General features: G+C 51.3%; 1 protein-coding gene and 1 long non-coding RNA gene across 3 annotated transcripts in view; one reads left to right on the forward strand and one right to left on the reverse strand.

The window, feature by feature from the left end:
- The window catches only part of LOC108406179 (neuroendocrine secretory protein 55-like), a 57,432-nt gene extending 42,034 nt beyond the window's left edge, over positions 1–15,398 (reverse strand). The window contains exon 1 of the mRNA XM_073236404.1: positions 11,148–15,398. Coding sequence (XP_073092505.1) covers positions 11,190–11,909 — 720 coding nt within the window. The 5' untranslated portion in view covers positions 11,910–15,398 and the 3' untranslated portion in view covers positions 11,148–11,189. The remainder of the gene's footprint in view (positions 1–11,147) is intronic.
- On the forward strand, positions 1,208–19,194 carry LOC140849438 (uncharacterized). Of its 2 annotated transcripts, none has more exons than XR_012131245.1 (4): positions 1,208–1,702; positions 3,220–3,402; positions 9,789–10,416; positions 18,143–19,194. It is a non-coding gene; the product is annotated as an uncharacterized lncRNA (long non-coding RNA). The 2 variants fall into 2 exon arrangements; XR_012131244.1 differs by having other exon boundaries at positions 1,211–1,702; positions 9,789–10,252.
- The last annotated feature ends 263 nt before the right edge of the window (positions 19,195–19,457 follow it).

The following is a 19,457-nucleotide window of genomic DNA, read 5'->3' on the forward strand; positions in this document are numbered from 1 at the left end:
AGGATGGCGCAGGCAGGGTTCTCCCTCGTTTATGTGGACGATGATGCGGGAATAAGAGGGTCTCGGACATGTACCATAGAGACCCTCTAAGCAGTAGGTGCCGCGGCACGGAACGGGGGACGCGGGGAGCACACGGGGACCCCACGGATTAGCCTCAGAGTTTCGGGGGTCCTATTATTCTTGGGAAAGGTTAAAAGGGATTCTAGTTTGGATTTATGGCTGGTTTGGGGTGGTCTTGGAGACTGGAAAACACCGTACGCATTAAACCCAAAGACACACACCCGTGCCGCGCTGGCCGTGCCGGCCGCGGTGGCCGCGCTGTGCGGCTCCCTGCTGCTGGTGTTGCTAGCTACAGGGTTGGTCCGTCAGCTCCTCTAGCCCCTGTCCAGCTCCCTTCTAACCCCCTCTTCTCTGGCTTTGGGTCTCTCAAGGCAGCCTCTTTACTTTCCCACTGCTAGAGATCCCCGAGGCGGCACTAAGTGCGGCCGCCTACCCAGCGGTCGCAGTGCTGCGCTCCCAACGCCAAAGTGCGTGGTGGGCTTTCAAAGCAGCCGGGGCTAACACCCGCACTGCCTGGGTGGGCTTGGTGAGTGCACACGCACTGCTCTAGCTACTGGGTCTACGTAAGGATTTGAGCCCCGCGGTGGGGGTGGGGGTGCGGGAAATGCTGCTTGCGGATCTTGTAAAACCCGGGACCTGGGCATCAGCGGGTAACACGGACCTGCGAGTCACCTTTAAGTGCAAAGCAGCTGGGATGGAGGCAGGTGGTCGCCTGGCCGGCGAGTGGGGTACAGATGGCACGGTGAGTGTTAGTTACACGGGGTGAGCTGGGGCGAGCAGACCGACGGCCTGGATCTCTGTATCACAAGCCACAGCAGGTGTACCATGCGCGGTCCAGTCTCGTTAAGTCTAATGCATCCCTCTTCGAACGAGGGGACCTCAGCCACAGAGCATCGACTATCCACAGCGCACTGACCATGCATCCACGATCTACATGGCCGCACGGCATGGAGGAAAGCTGACAAAGTCGGACCCTGGATAATGTTTGGGGCCCCCCAGAGGAGTAACACCTCTGCCCTAGGGTCTATATAGTTCCAAGTACCAATAATGAACTTTTATCCAAACTTTGGCCAACTACCCCCACGCACCGCAGCTCTACCATTTGTGCATCCATGGAATGGGCCAACTGGGTCCCAACAGTCCCCTCCGACCCTAGTGCCGGGTCAGCTATTGGGCTGGGGTCACGCCAATCAAGGCTGCCTGGCGAATGAGCAGGGGGCGTCGGACCGGAAACCGGATATGAGTGGGAGGTCCAATAGGGGGCGCCGCGTTGGAACGCCCCAAGAGGCCGTGCTGCTGGGGTGGCTGGAAGCACCTGGTGGGCCGGTGTATGGCGGCCAGGCCTGGACGCCACGAGGGCAGCTGGCGCCGTGGGGTCACTCTTCCTGATGCCACAAGTTACGATGGCTGAAAGGGGAGCTCGGGATCTCTCAGGGGCCAAACGTTGGTCTCACTGAAGGCGGTGGGCAAACCCACCCAACAGAGGGACAGCTGCTGGGCGAGGCAAGAAGATTCCCAGGGCCTGGAAGTAGAGGGCCAGGACCCTGAGGAGGGAGAGGGCTGCCTGCCCCGATGCGAGGAGCAGCCCCAGAAGGATAAGAAGTTGAGGCCCCAGGGATGCTGAGCCCTGCCGAAGTGGAAGGTCAGTAGACGTTGGGGTAGGGAGGCCGCGATGGGGGCCCCAGAAGTATGGTTGGCTCTGGTCAGGCCTCGCCTTCGGCTCACTTCACTTGGGCTCCTTCCCAAAGCACTATTCATCAAGGAACGGGCACAGGGTCTCTTTGTTAGACATCCTCATGAGCTTGTGGGACCCCTTTGTTAAACACTTTTTCTGGTTATCTTGGGTCTTTGCCAGGACAGCACATGTGGCGAGGGGATAAAGATCCTGCAGATACCAATCCTCCATCCTTAAGCAGCATAGAAATGCAAGAAAAGACCTCCAACTGGAGGGACCTTGAAAATCTTGGAGAAAACGGCGTTTCAAATATAGGGGGATAGAGGCCTAGGCTGCAGATAGAAGGTAGGGGATGGGAGACGTTGGCCTACCATGAGCAAAGATCCAGTGGGAGGAAATGAGACATGCCTAGGGGTAAAGAGAACAGGCTACCTTGCTGGGTCGTGGAAGGGCAGTGGGAGAGATGGCAAGAAGAACTGGATAGGATCTCTCTGAGGGTATCATGGCGCAACAGGGCAGTTCTGAGGCGATTCTGGTAGGAAATGGAGCAGTTGTTGAACATTTTGTGGTACGTGTGAGGATCTGATCCTAGTTTCAGGAAAGGTTGAGGCAGTGTGGAGGATGGCCTGCTGAACAGAACAAAGGAGGCTGTGGCTGGTCATGACCTTTAAAGGAGAGAACTACCCCAAAGGAAGCAGAAAGGGACTTAAGAGGGGTCCCAAAGGACCCTCACAACTTCTGCACCAGAAGGGCACAAAAGGCAGAGGAGCCTAAGTATGGCACTGGGACAGAGGACACAGTGGATTAGGAGAGGAGCTGGCATGGTGGCAGAGCCAATCTGACTTTACACATACACACGGCAGGGGCGAAGAAAGGGGATTTTTACAGCCTGTTATTATGGAAGATGGGTCTGAAGTTTAGGAAAAGGTAAAGACCCCAAATTCAAAGTGACAGTTATAGTTGCTAGGGCATGAATGAAATCACTGGATCAGGTAATACCCTCAAGAGGAGAAATGTTTGGTGATAGAATTTGAACACTTGGAGAGGAAGAGAGATGGTACAGGGGACTGGAAAGGTGCTGCTGGGAGCATGCCAGAGGGAAGAAGAGAGAATTGGTCAGCACTGCTAAGCTAGCTGGCGGTTTCCTAGCGTCCACCCCGTTGCTGTTTGGGACCAGGTAATTCTCTTTGGTGGAGGCTATTATAGGCACTGTAGATGGTTAGTGGCACCCCTAGCCTCTACCCACTAGATGCCAGTAGCATCCCCTTAGCTGTAGCAACCGAAACTGTTTCTAGACTTTGCCAAATGTCCTCTGGGGGGCAAAATTGACCCCAGTTGAAACCACTGCTGTAAGCTGAGAAAGGACCCTTAGATTTGAGTAGGAATCATCTTGAGTTAAGGGTAAATCAGGACTGGGAAGAGAAAAATTCAGTATTTAACTCTGGTGTTCCCCTTTCTGTCTACTCTTGCTTATTTTTCTGTAGTGCCTGGCCACCAGGACCTGAGAACTACAAATCACTTGGGTGAGTGGGCTTCAGAGTTGAAACTCCAGCACAGATGAGCAGTGACACTTGAGAGACCAGAAGTGTGACCTGATGTTTGTTTTGAGGAGCTAACCTGAAAGGCAGTGGGGTGGCCTAGCTCCAGGGACCAAGCAGCCTGGCATGGTAAGAGCTTGGGGGATCAGCTGTGGGTTGACTGGGGGCCACCCGGATTGTGGGACTGTCTGGCAAGCCCATGCAGGGCTGGCAATTTTGCTGGCTCAAGACAGAGTGTGGAAATGGCCAGTGGTATGAGGTGGTGGACAGCCTAGTCTGGGCCTCACCCTACCAGGGGCACAGTTTTCAGGGTCTGCCATCATACTTGTAGAGTAGCAAAGTACCTTAAGCATGAATTTCCAGTTCTGGATGGATTTCTGTCAGGGAAAGAGGTATAGATTTGATCGGAAAAGCAGGAATGAGGAAGGAAAGTCAACTAACGGGTTCAGGTAGATTACGAAGAGGAAGGTGAGATGGGCTGGTGAGTTGCCTGAAAGACAGCTGAGCTGGGCGAAGGGCAGAAGCTGTGTGCCGGGGTCAGGACCCTGTTCACTCGGGGAGTATGTGAGAGTGAGGAGGAAAGGACTGGCTCTCAAAATCCAGGTGAAGCTGTCTTGAAAATTGTGTTTACTTAGCTACTCAAACAGAATAGGTTTTCTACACTTGATGAATTTAGAAAGTAATGGGGAAAGCTACTCATGTTTCAGTTAAACTCTGCATATCCAAGGAAACTCAGCCTGTTCAGACCAAATGGCTCAGGTGCCGCTGGAGCAGATCAGCTGGCTTTGTATAAAAAAGCAACCCCAAAAGGAAAGAAGGTATTTCTTCCCTGCTGACTCTGTGAATAGCACCATTGCAACCCACAGGGCCCCCTTCCCTGGCAGCCCCATGAGGCTCCCTGGACTTCCCAAACCGGGTCTTACTGCTGTATCGACGCCTCCAGGCCAGCCTGCACACATTATAATGAGCAAACGATTGTTAGTATACTTAGATTTGGGGGTTCGTACTCATTGCCCAAAGCACAAGGCACATCCTCATTTGAAGTAGCTGCCTATCAGCTTCCTTTTTTAGTTCATCCCTGTATCCAGGAAAGAGAAAGCAAAGTAGTAGAGAATCCCCAAGGAGAAGAGGTGGGCAAGCCAGGAGGAGCAGAAAGCAGGAAAAATGATCTGTTTTTGGTGGTGACATTCCCTTCTAGCCTGTGTCTTTAGGGTGGTGGCGGGAGGTGGGGGTGAGAGTGGAAGGTTTGCAGAAGAGTCTTCTCTGCAGCCCACCCGTGTCATAAGTTGTCAGTGGGTTTCTTTGAAATGAGGAAAAAGAGAATCTCTCTACCAGTTAGTTGTGCAGAAAAAGCAAAGCAGACAGGAGAAAACACAGGAAAGAGAATGCAGGCAACTAATATGCTTCTCAGCCTCACAATGACAAATGTTTTCTGAGTGCTGACTGAGGAGCAATATGACTTTGAAGCTGTTCAATTAATTACTGTTAAATTAAGACTTGCTGCGCCCATCCTTACACCTTCCAGCATCTCTCTGCCAGCCTTGGCCGGCGGAGGCAGCAGCCTACTGCTGTCTGCAGAAGGGACTGCGTGGCCAGACTGCTTCAGGCAATGCCAACCGCAGGGAAAATGCCTCAACCTGATGAGGGTGTGGAGCAGGTGCAGTGCTGATTTTAAAGACAGTGGAAACCAGACTTCTGAAAACACTACATCTGCTCAGATTAAAAAGCCCCATGCTGGAGCCCCCACCATGAACTCAGACCCCTTGGCTCAGCTCACTTGCTGTCCTCAGCAGCCCCCCTCTCAGAGGGGCTCCCTAGCTCTGCTGCAGCCAGGCGCGCCACTGTCACCTGACCACTGTGCTTGTACAGTGGATCTAGACATTCGCTACTGTTGCCCAAATGGCAGTGGGTCCTTTCTCCAGGCTAGCTGATGATGCAGCAGAGAATTTCGAGGGGACAAGTGGCCATTCCAGAGAACATGACCAGCCCCATAGTAAGGGGACTAAGGGAGGGGCAAAAGTGGGGGCTGGGGTGGTGAGAGGGGATCCTGGAAGATCAGTCTGGCTTTAGTGGAAGCTCTGTTTAAAATTCTGGCAAGTCATAGTGGCAATTCTGGGCACCCTGGGGGCTTCTAAGCTACGTCATTTGAATTTAGGGGAATAGTATACTTCACCTTCTTGCACAACCTCAATTACCCAGTGAATTTTCCTAATGAAATCTAATTGAGACAGCAACATAAGCCAGGGCACTCAGTAACCAGCTTCTATGGATCTGGGGGGTGAGGGGTGCAGGGGGACTTCTCTTCTTCAGCTACCAGCACTCCTGGCCTGCACCCCTCAAATTTGGGAGTCAGGGCCTCTCCCTGAACCAAAATCTTAAGACTTAGGATTTGGACTATAAAACAAGATTTCCTAGGTTTTAAATCTTCCCATTTGTTTGAAGCAGTTAAGTTACATATATGAAAACACCCCTGCACCAATGAAATTGGAGTTTCTGGCCCAGGTCTGTGGGAGTCTCCCAGAGGGACAGTGACTGTAGGTGTGGCTACTCTGAGCACCCTGCTAGTGGCCCTCCACTGCCATTCTTGGCTATGAAAAATGCTCTTCCTAGTGCTGAGCCTACATGGCCCCTGCTGCCACCAAATATGGAAGATTGCCATGGAGTCTCCCCCAAACCCTTTGCCTCCCAAATCTCCCATTTCTTCAAACTACTCCTTAGCCCTCACATTTATGGGCCTTATGACTTCCATCTCCATGTCTTTTCTGTTCATTTCCCATGTCCTGATTTCCTTACATCTTTTGTTTTTTGTGATCCCCCAAAACCTTTTCCTTTTGTCACCCTCAAATCTTCCCCCACCTGACAGACACCACCACCCCTTTTGTCCACGGAGCCTAGTCTTACTCTGGCCTTTCTGATAGCCGTGGCCCCTGTTAACTTGTGATGGGCTGACCCTAAACCCACAGAAAACAAAAATTGGCCATGTTTGCATGTGAAGCCAGGAAGGCAGCCTCCCCAGTTCCACCCTGGAGTAGGGAGTTTGTGGGCAAGCAGGGGTGTGGGGCATCCTGGCGCCAGCTCCTCTCGGATGTCCTGCCTCTACTGGCTGAGCACTGTCAGCAGGTGACAGTGGCCCTGTACTGCGGACTCTGGGCTTTGAGAGAACCAAGCCACTAGTCTCATACTATGGCTGCCCTGCTACGCGAATTAACTAGGCACCAGCACTGGTACCAGGGCCTTTGTGGGGGAGGGGGGAGGAGGGACTGTGAAATTTTAAAAAGGGACAACAAACATCAGTAAAACTCCTTATATACAGCCCTGTGATAGGTGGCCAAAAAAGGTTAAAGTATAAAACAAAAATGGAATGTTAAAACACTTAATTTGACATAAACTTTTTTTTTTTATTTTTAACATTTGTCTTCTTTTGCATTTACAACAGACAAAATTGGTTTGGGGGAGTGCAAAAAACTCTTAGCTATTACAAGGTCCTGCAGTACAGAAGCAGATACACAGTTTATCTGTATAACCATGGTCTTCAAATTTAATGGGAGGGGGCAATTAAGGAAAAAAAGGCTCCTGGGAGGGAGTGATAATGGGAAAAAAAAGCTGAGAAAACTGGTTTATCCTAACTAGCTGCAGCCTCTGGGGCATAGTTCTCCGGTCTAGCCTAACCAGGGCACTTGCAAGTGTTAGCAAATAACATATTCAACACTTGTGGGTAGTTAAGCAGTGTTGCTGGCAGCCGGCTGTCTCCCAAGCGGCTAGGATTCCCAGGCTGCAGTACTGGCTCCGTGCTGCCTGCTCCCACCCTTCTGAACAGCTTGCTTTTAGACACTAGATCAGAGAGAGCAGGGGGTGGGGTGGGGTGGGGGTGGGGGTGGGGGAACAAGCACGCCGAAGACAAACACCAAGTATCTGCCCTGAAGGATCGGCCAGTTCATTTTCAGGTTCATAGTAGGACGTGGTGGAATTCTCTGTTGTCTAACTTGCCTCTTTAAACCGTTTTTGCCACCAACTCAAAAACAGATTTGACAAGATTGAGATTAGATCAACACAGACAGATTTCTTCGCAGCTGGTGCTTTTTATTTGATAAACCTTTGAAATTTTTTGGCTCCATTAGTGTTAAAAATCATTGATAGAGTCAAATCGGGCAACTCTGGGCTTGTGAAACTAATCAACTGACGTGAATTTGGAGCTGAAAGGGATGCTGGGAACATCTCATTCAGCTGCTTCATTTTTCATGTGAAGAAACTGAGGCAGAGTGGGGCTGGGTCTGACCCAAGACCACTGGGCAGGGACAGGACTAGAAGATCCTTAGATCTTAGATCCTGCTACCCCTTCTTTGGGGCATCAGTATTTAGGAAAAGGAGTCATTAGTGTCAGAACCCCGAGAGCAGGACTAGGAATTCCATCCCTCCCTCTGGAACATGGAGATTAAAAATGTAATGTGAGACTCTCATCCTCTTAGCTGGGCAGTTTCCCCGAGAAGGCCAGCACTTGCCGGCATATGACATCACTTGCCTCTGGAAGCTTAATTTGATTTTCGTGATGTGTTTTTTGTTATAGGTCACCTTTCTGTTAAGAGACATACTTTCCCCAACACCATGTTTTCTGCTGTTTCAGTAGCTTCCCTCTGTATGAAGAGCAGTGATAACTCAGATGAATGAAGGAAAACCCATGTAGATTACTGGGAAAAAAAAGGAAGACCTAATTCTTATCAACACTGAAGTGTCAGCTTTCTTCCCCATTAAACCTTCTATCACAGATGCTAAAAGTCAGCATAGAGTGAAAGGCTGTAAGCAGTTCCAGGGGAGAAGCTTCTAGTGCATTAAAGAAACATCTGAAAACAGTTCCCAACTTTAAAATTTCCAATTCTTGAATTCTGATAAGCATAGACTAAAGTTTTGTTAGAAGTAAACATATGCCAAATTTTTGACACCACACAATATGTGAACATGGCTATATGAGTTTCCAACTCAAAAAGTTGAGTTATAAGAACACCTTTGTGCAAGAAAAAGTTTCTATTAAGCAGATGATTAATGTAGTTAAGGAAAAAATCCAAAATATTGGAGCATGCCATTACATTGAACTAGCTTTATCCTGCTCTTCCACTCTCTCTCCATTTGAAATATTTTAACTGGCTGGTAGATCACCTGTGTGGTCAACTATTAAGATGTGTTTTTTTGAGAAAATTTTCTCTCCAGACAGACCCTACCCAAGTTGAAAGGGCAAATGAGCCCATTCAAATGCTAACCCCAGTTTAGCAGGGTGAGACAAAGGGCCAGTTGGGAGACTAGTGAGTTGGGAATGCTTGGAGAACTTGCCAAAAATGTCTCTGGAAAAGAAAGGCGGCAAGCAGCCTCAGGGAGAAAGGTTTTAAATGTCTATGGAGTAAAATGCCCTTTGCTTGGGTGGGTGCTGGGCACTTCCCCAGGGCACTGATACATTCCTCAGCTGTATGGTCCCTAAAGGCTTTTCCGTCCCGGAGGGAAGTTGGGGGAGGGGACTGAGTGGGGGAGGGTATGTGTGGGTGGGGAACAGGTTTTCAGAATCAGGTAGTTTATGGAAGAGTAAAGATGGCACAGTATTTATGTACCTAAATGCCTGCCCCCACCAAATAATGACCCTGGCATATTGTAATTAAGAAATAGAGTGCTGTGTCCCCCCCTCACCTCTCCCAACAGGCAGACATCTGTTTAAGGAAACAGACCAAGACTAGGGCAAGCTTGCAGTTTAGGCACTGAGGACCCTTTTTTTTTTTTTTAAACACTTTATTCAACCTGCAACAAGGCAATATGCTAATTTCTCTAATGAAAAAACCTGTTCCCCAGACCACCCAACCTGTAAGATGGCTTCCACACCAAAAAGCACACCCAAAAAGCCAACCAAAACCCTGGCTTCTTTCACCTGCCCACTAGAGACATTTTACTTGGTGAACTGAGGCTAAGATATTCCCAGAGGAAAAGCAGAACACTTAAAGCCACAGAAAGGAACATAGCATCACTGTTCACGTCATGTACAAATTTCAGCTTTGGGGTGCTCTAGTTCATTTAGGCAATGACACACTTTCAAGCCAAAGGCAGGGCATGCCTGGCCCCTCTGCACGTCCTGGGCAGCCTCCATATTTCTGATACATCCATGCTGCCCAGGGAAGCCCCTTGCTAACAAGCTGCCCTCCCACTATTTACTGGTGAGGACCATCACGCATCCAGCAGTCATTAGTCAGCGCTGGAGCCCAGGAAAAATTAAGTTCTGGGGCGCTGCGAGCCTTTCCTAGGGAAGAGACCTGGAAGGAAAACCATGTAAAGTGTGGTCCCTTTGGCTGCATCCCTTTCTTAGCAGTCTAAGAACGCGACCCGACTTTTCGCCTCAAGCGCTTCACTCCCCCCGCCCCCTCCAAATCATTCTCACCGGCATAGCTCAGATCCGCGCAAGACGCGCACGCACTAAGAAATTTTCGATTTCCAAATTGGGTGAGGTTTTGTAATGCATTTCACTTACCAGTCTTTTCTTCCAGGACTGGCGAGAAAGACACCCTTTCCGCCCCCAAGATGCATTACCCGACTGCGGCAGTTTATGTGCTTGGACAGCGGAGCAGTTTAAACCACCAGGTTACAGACTCCAAACTTCTCTGCACCCGAGCTGAAAATGGCCGGTGCGCGCCTCCTCCCCTCCCTTAGGCTACCGAAGCCGCCGGCCCCTGCCCCCTCTCTACCGGTCGCCCAAGGACTTGCATCGGATCCAACACCTTTCCCCAGCTCGGCCCGTGCCGCGCTCTTTGAGGACGCATTGTAGGGTGTCCTGGTGATAAACGCGACCCCCTCTCCAGCCAGTTTCTTATTCCGCTTTACCTTCATGCGCGCGACCACCTCGCGGGTCTCTCAGCCCCGCTCTTGCACCCCCAGGGCCTTGCACAAACAGCCCGGGACCTCTCCAGACAAGCTGCGCCCAGCTCTGCTGCCAGACCAGCTGCGCCAAAAGGTTAGCGATGCCCCGACGTGACCCAGACCAATCCACCAACCCTGCTAATCTGTAAGGGCACCCCCAAGACTCCCGTACCTCCTCTGCCTGCCCTCCAAGTATGGGCGACTGGGGGAGGAACTGCCGGCCGGCCGGGAGAGACTGGCTCTGGAGCGCGTGAGCAGGTGCGTACGACTCTTTGCTGCGGTTTCTGGCCCTGGGAGCACCCAGAGGCGGGTGGTGGCGACCAGGACTGGCGCACAATCGCGGGGGACACTGGCGCCGAGATCCTGCGGCTCCAAATTGGCAGCGCCGGGACCTGGGCTCCAGGCTCTGAGCGTCTTAAAGCGCCGCGCGCGCGCGCACCTTTCCCGGGAGCCGGCAGCCTCCGGAGTTCTCGCCCAATCCCGGTCTGATTACTTTTCGCGCATTGCAACCGTGTTGCTACAGCGCGGTGGTTCTGGCATTGTGAAAGTTGGCGCGCGCACCTCCGAACTACGTCTCGGGCGCACGCCAAGGCCATCTTCTTTGAGACTAGCCTCCCTAGGAGGGAAAAAAAAGCGCATAAAACAAGTGACTTACCTGTGCCTTTTGGGTGTGCGGCTGGAAACGTGGGGCGGGCTCGGGCTACAGTCGCGCGTCCCGGACACCCGCCTGGCGTCCTCAGGCTGTCTCCAGCCCGGCGCGAGGAGCGCCCTGCCGTCCAACAAGACTTTGGCCACCCAGGCACCTCCGGCGCCCAGAGGAGACTTGGGGACCCCTTTCCAGCCCGCCCTGGCCCCCCGCTTCCCTGGCTGGCCAGCTGAGCCCACTCTGACCACCTGCTTCCTAACCTACAGTTCCGTCTCCTATCCTTCCTCCTGCCGCTCCCACACCGATCCCGGCCCCCCCCCCAGTTTAGCGGTGGTCAACCAACCTGGGCCAAAGAACACAAGGAGAATCTGGACCGCGTCCTCCATTAGTGACGCCGGATGGGTATGGGGCCCCTTTTGGAAGGAGACTCCGGGGACGGGTCGCGGCGGGTGGGTTTCTTGGGTCTGCAGCGGCGCTGCTGCTTCCCCTTGGGCTCTTCGGGGTCCCCCGGATCCTTGTCCTCGGGCTCGGGCCCTTCCCCCTCCTGGGGGCTCTGGGGCTCCTGAGTGCGGGGCTGTGCGCGACCCGGGGACGCGTCGGGGCTCCGCAGCCTCAGCGCGTGCAGGCGCTGGGAGAGAGACTGGCCGAAGGTGGGGCGCCTGGGCCCCCCCGGGCCGCGCTCGTCCTCCGGCTCGGTCTCGGGCTCGGTGGTGGGGGCGGTCTCGGGCTCGGTCTCGAAGTCGGTCTCGGATTCGATTTCAGACTCAGTCTCGGTCTCAGATTCGTAATCAAACTCCTGCTCGTACCCTAGGCACTCGGGGAGGGAGAGCTCGAGGTCGGCCTCCTCGTGCTCGTGGTCAGCCTCGGGGGGCCCCGGGAGCACCTGGGCGCCGGAGCGGTGGTGGGCGTTCAGGAAGCTCCGGCGCTGCTGGGCAGCCGCGCGCTGCTGGGCGCGGGCGTTGGAGGTGGCAAGGGCGCGGAGCAGCGCGATGGAGCAGGAGAGCCAGAGGAGCGCGGTGGCCGCCCGGCGGCCTGTGGGTGGGCACAGATCGCTGTGATTGTGGCGAGCTCGGCGCCACTGCTGAGCCCGGGACCTACGATCCATTCTCTTACGCGCACCCCGAGAAGCTGCCCTGCCCTCCGGCTCTGCAGAGAGCGGCTCCGAAGCGCATCGGCTGCTAGAGCCGAAAAAGGTGCACCTCAACCAGGTGAGAGGCTGGGTCCGGAGGTCCCCGGCCCCACCTCAGTGTGGGGCAGAAAGGGGAGCACCTACCTTCCTGACCACTCAACTTTCTAAAGCTCCGCGCCTCTGCTTACCTCTCTGAGCCACCAAAAAAAAGGGGGGTTGGGGGGGAGGGATGGGGCAAAGGACCAAAAAGTCTGTCTCCTCCTAGGCTCCTGTCTAAGGCTCAGACTCTGCAGTCCGACTGGGGAGAGCTGCCTCCGCTGGTCCTCTCGCCTGGGAGAGGAAAGAGGAGACTGAGGCGAGGAGGGGCTGGGCGGAGAGGTTGTGCAAAGTTGCGCGCCCGGACTTCTGACGGGCATGTGCAGTACGGAAGTGGGGGCGCCTCCCCGCGAGCTGCGCGGTGGCGCCGAGACTTAGACCCTAGTGGGCCGGCAGGTGGCAGGAGGGAACCTTGTTTGAAAGGATTTGGATGAATCCAGGGGCGGGGGCCCTGGTGGGTGCCAAGGAGCGAGCAAACGAGCTACAGGTTAGCGTACGTGGGCCGCTGGGCATGGTTCTCCAAGGGCTCCGTACCCCCCCACACCCCCATCCCCTCAAGTTCTCTGAGGTTATTGAAAAAATGAGCAAAGCTAGGAGCTGCTAAAACCCAAACTGCAAATTGCAGATATTCCGCGGAAAACAGGGTCTGTATGCGTATTAAGGGGCCAGATCCTGGGCATTTTCCAAGGGCTTAATAGTTTGGCGATGGTAACCTCAGGCACTCGCTCATCATGAAACCACCTTCGCAGATCTGTTCTAGCGGCCGTAATTAGAAAAGTTTCCAAAAATCACACACCCCCATGCAGTCACATTTGTTTAATTTACCTCATGGACAAATAAGCATCAAGTCCATGAAGGGCCCTCACAGACCGGGTGATGGTTTGTAAGTCCCCAAACCCACCGGTGGGCGGCAGTGAGGTCTAGCTGAGAATAGTGCTGGAAGACACTTCAATTCGCAGGAACCACTATTTAAGGGCGGTCTTTTCCGTGTGGATATTTGGTAGGTATAGCAGGCTCTCTGCCCCTGTGGGGTGTTTCAGGGTGATCAGCTACCCAGAAAACCTCAGGTGGTACCCCTGAAAGCTCTCTCTCTAGGAAGTTTGCAACAAAGTTGATTCATTCAACAAATATCTATTTAGAGTGCCTAGCACGTTCCAAGCTCTGTTCTAGGTGCTGAAAGTAGAGTTAAAAAAAAATGAATGAATGAATCCTATATTAAGGAAAGGATATTTAGGATTAATCTGATGTTAATCAGAGCATTAAACCACTCAGAATCCCTCCATAACCACCAACATTGTTGAATCCAACTTGAATTCTGCCTGAGAAAACTACTGGATCAACCAGAGCATTTGGGTTAGGGGATGGCTAGATACCCCTAGAGCATGAAGACTAAAAAGTTGGAGGAAATCAGTACATCTCTTTCTCAGCCTTGGAGAATCAAATAAGCTCTGTGTCCACTGGCGGAGGGGGGAGGTCCCTGGAGCAGTCTTTGCTCTCAGAAAAGGATGACATTAGAGGCTCTTGAGTCCAGCCGACTGTTTTGGGTTGTGCACCACCTTCCTGTTAAAACATGGAAGGCCCCCTCTGCCCTAGGCCAGGTGCAAAGGTGGTATATAACTCAGCAAAACCGTCTCCCTAGAATCCATGGGAAGTATCGACAAGGTTGCTTCACTTGGGACACATGGTTTTTCTGTCACTGAGTCACTAAGGGGAGATGCTTGAAGAAGTGTGAGCTCTTGTGATTCTGTTTTCCCTTTTGAGTGGTCTGCCAGGCTTTGTCACCTGGTGCTGAGGAGTCTTGCACCCACAACTGTGACTCAGCATGGTGGGACAGCATTAATGTATGAATGTTGTCAAGCCGGAGTTAAGACCCTAGGAAGATCTTAGCAACTGCTTTTGATGTGTTGAGGTTTTTCTTTTTGCATTTTGGACATTCTTGAATGTTCCTGACCTGGCCTTTGGCTGTTCCTTATATGGCATCTTGTGTTAGTTTGTAGTATTAAAATATGGGTTGGTTTAACAAAGTGGGATTAATCTGGCAGACCTCAGAACAAATGTCTGCATCCTGGTTATGCTTAGTTCTAATGCTTTTCAGCGAGACTGAAAGGGCTTTATTATCATTAAGTATCTGGATAGCTCCAATAATCATGTAGGTATTATTATGGGACACTGGACAGGGGCGTTGGGAGATGTTCATCTCAAATTCTGATCTCTCAGCCCCAGCTGAGGGGGCACATTTCTGAAGGTTTTACTCACTTTGACCCACCTGCTTTATTTCTTTAAATTAGCACAGCTCCTCTGATGGTGTATGGAACATAAAGACATCTGGTTTTCAGGGTGAACTGGGGAAAAAATCAGGGCTATGTGGGTACTAGTGAATGCCCTTTCAATGGAGACGAATGCCAACCATCAGTGACTAGGTGTGTGATGGTTTTTTAGTGCACATCAGAAAGAACTTCCTTTTTCAGGAGTGTTTTGTGCCTATAATGGAGATGGCAGCCCAGAGCTGATCCACTAATATAGATACACCAAAATTGCCTGCATTATTAAAAAAATGTGCATTACATAATACATATTTTTGGACTAGATTCTGCATTAATAATGCACTTTCTTTGCAAGATGCATTTTAATCAGCAAATTCGCATTTTACAAAATGCTGCATTTTAGAGCTCCTACCATGTGTAGTCACAAATACATTCAGTGTATGTTCCACACAGGCTCCAGGAGGACCACACTGAAATATGGTTCCGCCTCACACCTGGTGCCGAGGTCGAGCGAATGGATCTGTGCAGAAAACGCTCTTTAAAATGCATCATGTGCAGGGCTTTAAAGAGACGCCCACTGCTTGGTGAATTTCAAAAAGGAGCAAGTGAGTGATGAACGACCTCGGCTTGTTACCAGGCTAAGGAGCGAGGGGCTCTGTCTGTCTGCTGGTAAATAAAGTGTGGGCATATATCACCTTCGGGCTGTGCCGGCGGGAGGCTCTTGATCCGGTTGGACAGGAAGGTGCAGCTCCCAGTTCATCAGAGAGTCATACAGTACCGTTCTGATGTGATGACATGTGAAGAATATTGTCTCCAGCCCCTTAAAGGATTGTCCCGTGGAAGGGGCATGGAGATGTATCATGTACGGCTCCCGAGGGCAGAAATAGAATCTATGGGTGGTAGTCACAACAGGCAGATTCCAGTTTAACCCTAGGAAGAATATTCTAACAATTAGGACTCTGAAATGGAATGGTTGTCAGGAGGGAGTGTTAAAACAAAGGACAGATGATCACATATTGGAGGTGTTTTCTGTGGGACTCATGAGCCAGGTAGAGTTGGAACTTGAGCCCACCAAAGCTCTTTTCTGCTCAGATTCTGATTGCATGGAAGGCATCTGCAGGCCTTGGGAGAGGGGTGGGGGCAAGGGGCGACGGGCTGTGTTGATGGACAAGCTCTTCCGACTGCTTCTATTTTAGAAGCATTTGAAAGTGCACGTGGCTCAGGGACAGGGAAGGAATGTTAGGGTGGCAGTTTCTGGACATAAGCAAACAGGTGGATGCAGACAGAACCAGCAGCCTGTGTGGGCCTTTTATAACCAGGTAGGGTTCTGAGGCACTTTGCTCCCCAACTCACTAGCTGGAAAAGAAATTAGTCAAGTCTGTCTATTAATTATGTTGGTCCTCTTTGTCTCCCCTCCTGGAGTTGTCTCAGAAATTAAAAATGAAATTGGCTCTTTAGTGATCATGAGTTGAGTCACTTCTGTGACTGAGACAATTCCAGGCATTGTGGGGAGATGGAGGTAACTGAGAGTGAACAGCTCCTGCATATCAATGTGAAATGCCCTCAGATATTAAAATGTGGATTGCCAAGAGGTGCCAAATAATCAATCCTGTACCAGATAGATAAACCTGGGAGGGAAGTTGAGTACCAGTGGTTTCTACCAGAGGCGGAGTTCATCGGGTAGGTTTCTGAAAGAGGTAGGTTTTTACCTGTCTGACTTTGAGATTTTCCCTGTTTTTAAAGCCGGTTGAAGGATTGCTTCCAGTCCACTTGTTCCTATGTGCCTGTTGTGTGCAAAGCCCTGTGCTGGTTGCTGTAGGGGAGACAGCAATGAGTCATGAAGTCCCCAGAGGATTCTTGGGCTGTTGTCGTGGGTCCTGTAGGTACCAGCAGGAGGAGACACAAAGGTGGAGGGTTGGTCCTGCTCTGTCAGGAGAGTGGGTATAATCACCCTCGAATATATTTTTTGGACAGTCATTGAAAAGGACTATTTTTGGAGATGGGGAGCTTTTCAAACTTCGTTTGAGTAGAAACGAATTAAGGAGTTTGCGGGCTCCCCACCCCTGACTGTGGCAATCAGCCAGAAAGGCTCAGTCCCGCTGAGAATTTGGCATTCCTCTCCTGCCTGCCCCCCAAAGAGGTCTGGGTACAGTATGAAAAGCACTGGGCTCATTTCTCTGGCGCACTGTTTTGCTATTACTCAGATGGCAGTGATATTGATCGGCTCTCACCAGTGGAAATGGTGACAAGCCCCAAGCTCTTGATTCTGTGATTTGGGGAGAGTGCCATCTGGAGCAGATGCAGACATGAGGGAAAGTAACCATCCTTTGACATGGCTGGGTTCCATCCAGGCTGTTGGTGGGTTCACCATCCTTTGTGCCATTGCCTTTAAAGGGAGGTAGGATCGGAAATGAACTGTATTGCTAGTGTGGAGCTATTAGAGGGCGTCTCAGGACTCACCTTGTCTCTGCCTTAGCTTTGTGCTTCACCAAGGTCCTCCCGCTGTCCCAACACCCACCCATCCACTTACCTACCTGCCACCTCTGCTGCAGGTGGAGCAATTTCTAGGCTTCTGACCCCACAGAAAATGTCTGGAAGCTCCCTGGGTGTACAGGGCCTCCCTCTCTGTGCTTGGGCCCTAGCACACAGTTGTCATGTGGCCCCTGGTTTTCTCTGGACTCTGGCCATTTGCCTGCCTTTCTCCTGTGGAAGTTGGGGCTGGGTTCTGTCCATCTGTCTAGCCCCCCTTAGCTTGTCTGCTTCTTTCCCATGGCCAGCTGAAACATCAGTTTCCAGATACGCCTGCATCCCAGGTGACTCTGGGCTCTGCTGTCCCCCTGCCCTCCTGTGAAGACACTCCTGGCTGCTAGGGGCAACTCCTTGTCAGGAGCATCCTTTGGCTCATGGCTTCAGCTTTTGTCCAGCCTTCCCTGTCATCCGCCCTTTCCTCCAGCCACCAGCACTGACAGAGAGCTGCAAAGTCTGTTTTGATCTCATCTGCTGAGGATCTGACTCACCCCTTCAGACTTGGGGGAGCGAGCAGCCGTGAGCCCAGAGGGGAGGGACACTTAGCAGTGTCATGGCCCAGGCACATGCTCACAGACATCCTTTTAGCTCAGCTCTTCAAAATATGATGAGACCAATTTTACACGTCTAGTCACTGAGGCTTTGGTAGATTGGGACTGTTTCTATGTGCGCAGAGTGAAGTGGGGAATTGAGGCAATTATCTTCAGGCAAATGGCTCTGGGCTCTGTAATCAGTCCATCCTGGTCACGGGGGAATCAGCCTCATTCACTGTAGCGATGCTTTGAGTTCAAGAGGATTCTAGGTATTTGTTGGTTATTTGTGCTTGGCTTTGTTTTTCCAAAAGGCAGTCTGGTGAGGATCCAGGCTGCCTGGCCCGGGGGTTCGATGTGCAAGGCCCTGTCAGCCAGGCAGGTGTGCAGAGTGGGTCTGGATCAGTTTGCCATCAGTAGGCGGCGGCTGTGGTCCAGGGGCCCGAGCTCCCCTGGAGGGCACCTATTTGCACTTCACTCCTGCCTGCCCCTATCTCCCCATTTCCTGGTGCGTAAGGATCCTGGGACGTTGGCCAGATGATGGACAAGGTCACCTCCAGTGCCAGGATAATAAGAGATCCCAGTAGGGCCCACCATTAGACCCGAACCCCATGTGGTAAAGGAAACACCCTGAAACTAGGAGAATAAAAGAACAGGTCTCCTCGAGATCAGAAATGACTTGCACCCTTCTTCCCACTTCCATAGTTTTGGCTAAAAATCACTTGTAAGCCGGGAGTCTTCCCCTTGGCTCATCTAGAAATTCCCTCATAAAACACCATTGCCTCTCTTCCAGCTCCTCACTTCTGAGGAAGATTTGTTTTCCGCATCTCAGACGTCTGCTTTGGTTCGAGGCAGTGAGGACATCGACTGTGATCGCCCCGGGAGCAGCCCCCGCAGTGAGGGCTGCTGGGCGCCGGGTGGCAGGACCCCTTCTAGGCGCCCCCACCGCCACCCTCTCCCTCACCCACCCTCTCACCGCTAGAGAACAAGACGAATCCAAGTAACTCCAGCTGTCAGCGCCCTTGGAATGAGGTGCTGGGGCTTGGATGGGTGGAAAAATAGATAGGAATTAGAAAGTTGTTTTTTAGACTGTCAGGAAAACTTCCTCTTTGTCACTCTGAAAATTTCAGTTTGTCAACTTGAAGTGTTGCTTAATTTGTTCAAAAAACACCAAAACTTCCTGTGCACAATTGAGGTCAGATGGTTTTAAAAAACATGTATCTGCCCTCAGACTAGTGCGGCATGAGGTGGGTCATGTGCTCTCGTATTCCTGCTGTTTGCTGAATCGGGCCATCCCTCCCCAGGGCTCTGCGGCGATTGGCTTACAGCCGCACTGCTTATCGTATTGTAAGATCTGCTGGGGCAAGTGCCTTCTAGCTGCATATTTTTTCAGAATCTTCCGATTTTGCCTATTTTTTTAATAGAATTTAAGAGTCATTTTTATCAAGTTCTGTAATGACCTTGGTGACATTTTTTTTTGGTATTATTAATCTACAATTACATGAAGAAAATTATGTTTACTAGGCTCCCCCCTTCACCAAGTCCCCCCCACACACCCCATTATAGTCACTGTCCATCAGCGTAGTAAGATGCTGTAGAATCACTACTTGTCTTCTCTGTGTTGCACAGCCCTCCCTGTGCCCCCCCACATTATACATGCTAATCGTACGGCCCCCTTTCTTTTTCCCCACCCTTATCCCTTCCCACCCATCCTCCCCAGTCCCTTTCCCTTTGGTAACTGTTAGTCCTTTCTTGGGTTCTGTGATCCTGCTGCTGTTTTATTCCTTCAGTTTTTCTTTGTTCTTATACTCCACATACGAGTGAAATAAATCATTTGGTACTTGTCTTTCTCTGCCTGGCTTATTTCACTGACCGTAATACCCTCTAGCTCCATCCATGTTGTTGCAAATGGTAGGATTTGTTTTCTTCTTATGGCTGAATAATATTCCATGGTGTATATGTACCACATCTTCTTTATCCATTCATCTACTGATGGACACTTAGGTTGCTTCCATTTCTTGGCTATTGTAAATAGTGCTGCAATAAACATAGGGGTGCATCTGTCTTTTTCAAACTGGGCTGCTGCATTCTTAGAGTAAATTCCTAGA

Source organism: Manis javanica, chromosome 5, assembly GCF_040802235.1.
Source record: "Manis javanica isolate MJ-LG chromosome 5, MJ_LKY, whole genome shotgun sequence".
In the NCBI taxonomy this organism is placed as follows: Eukaryota; Metazoa; Chordata; class Mammalia; order Pholidota; family Manidae; genus Manis; species Manis javanica.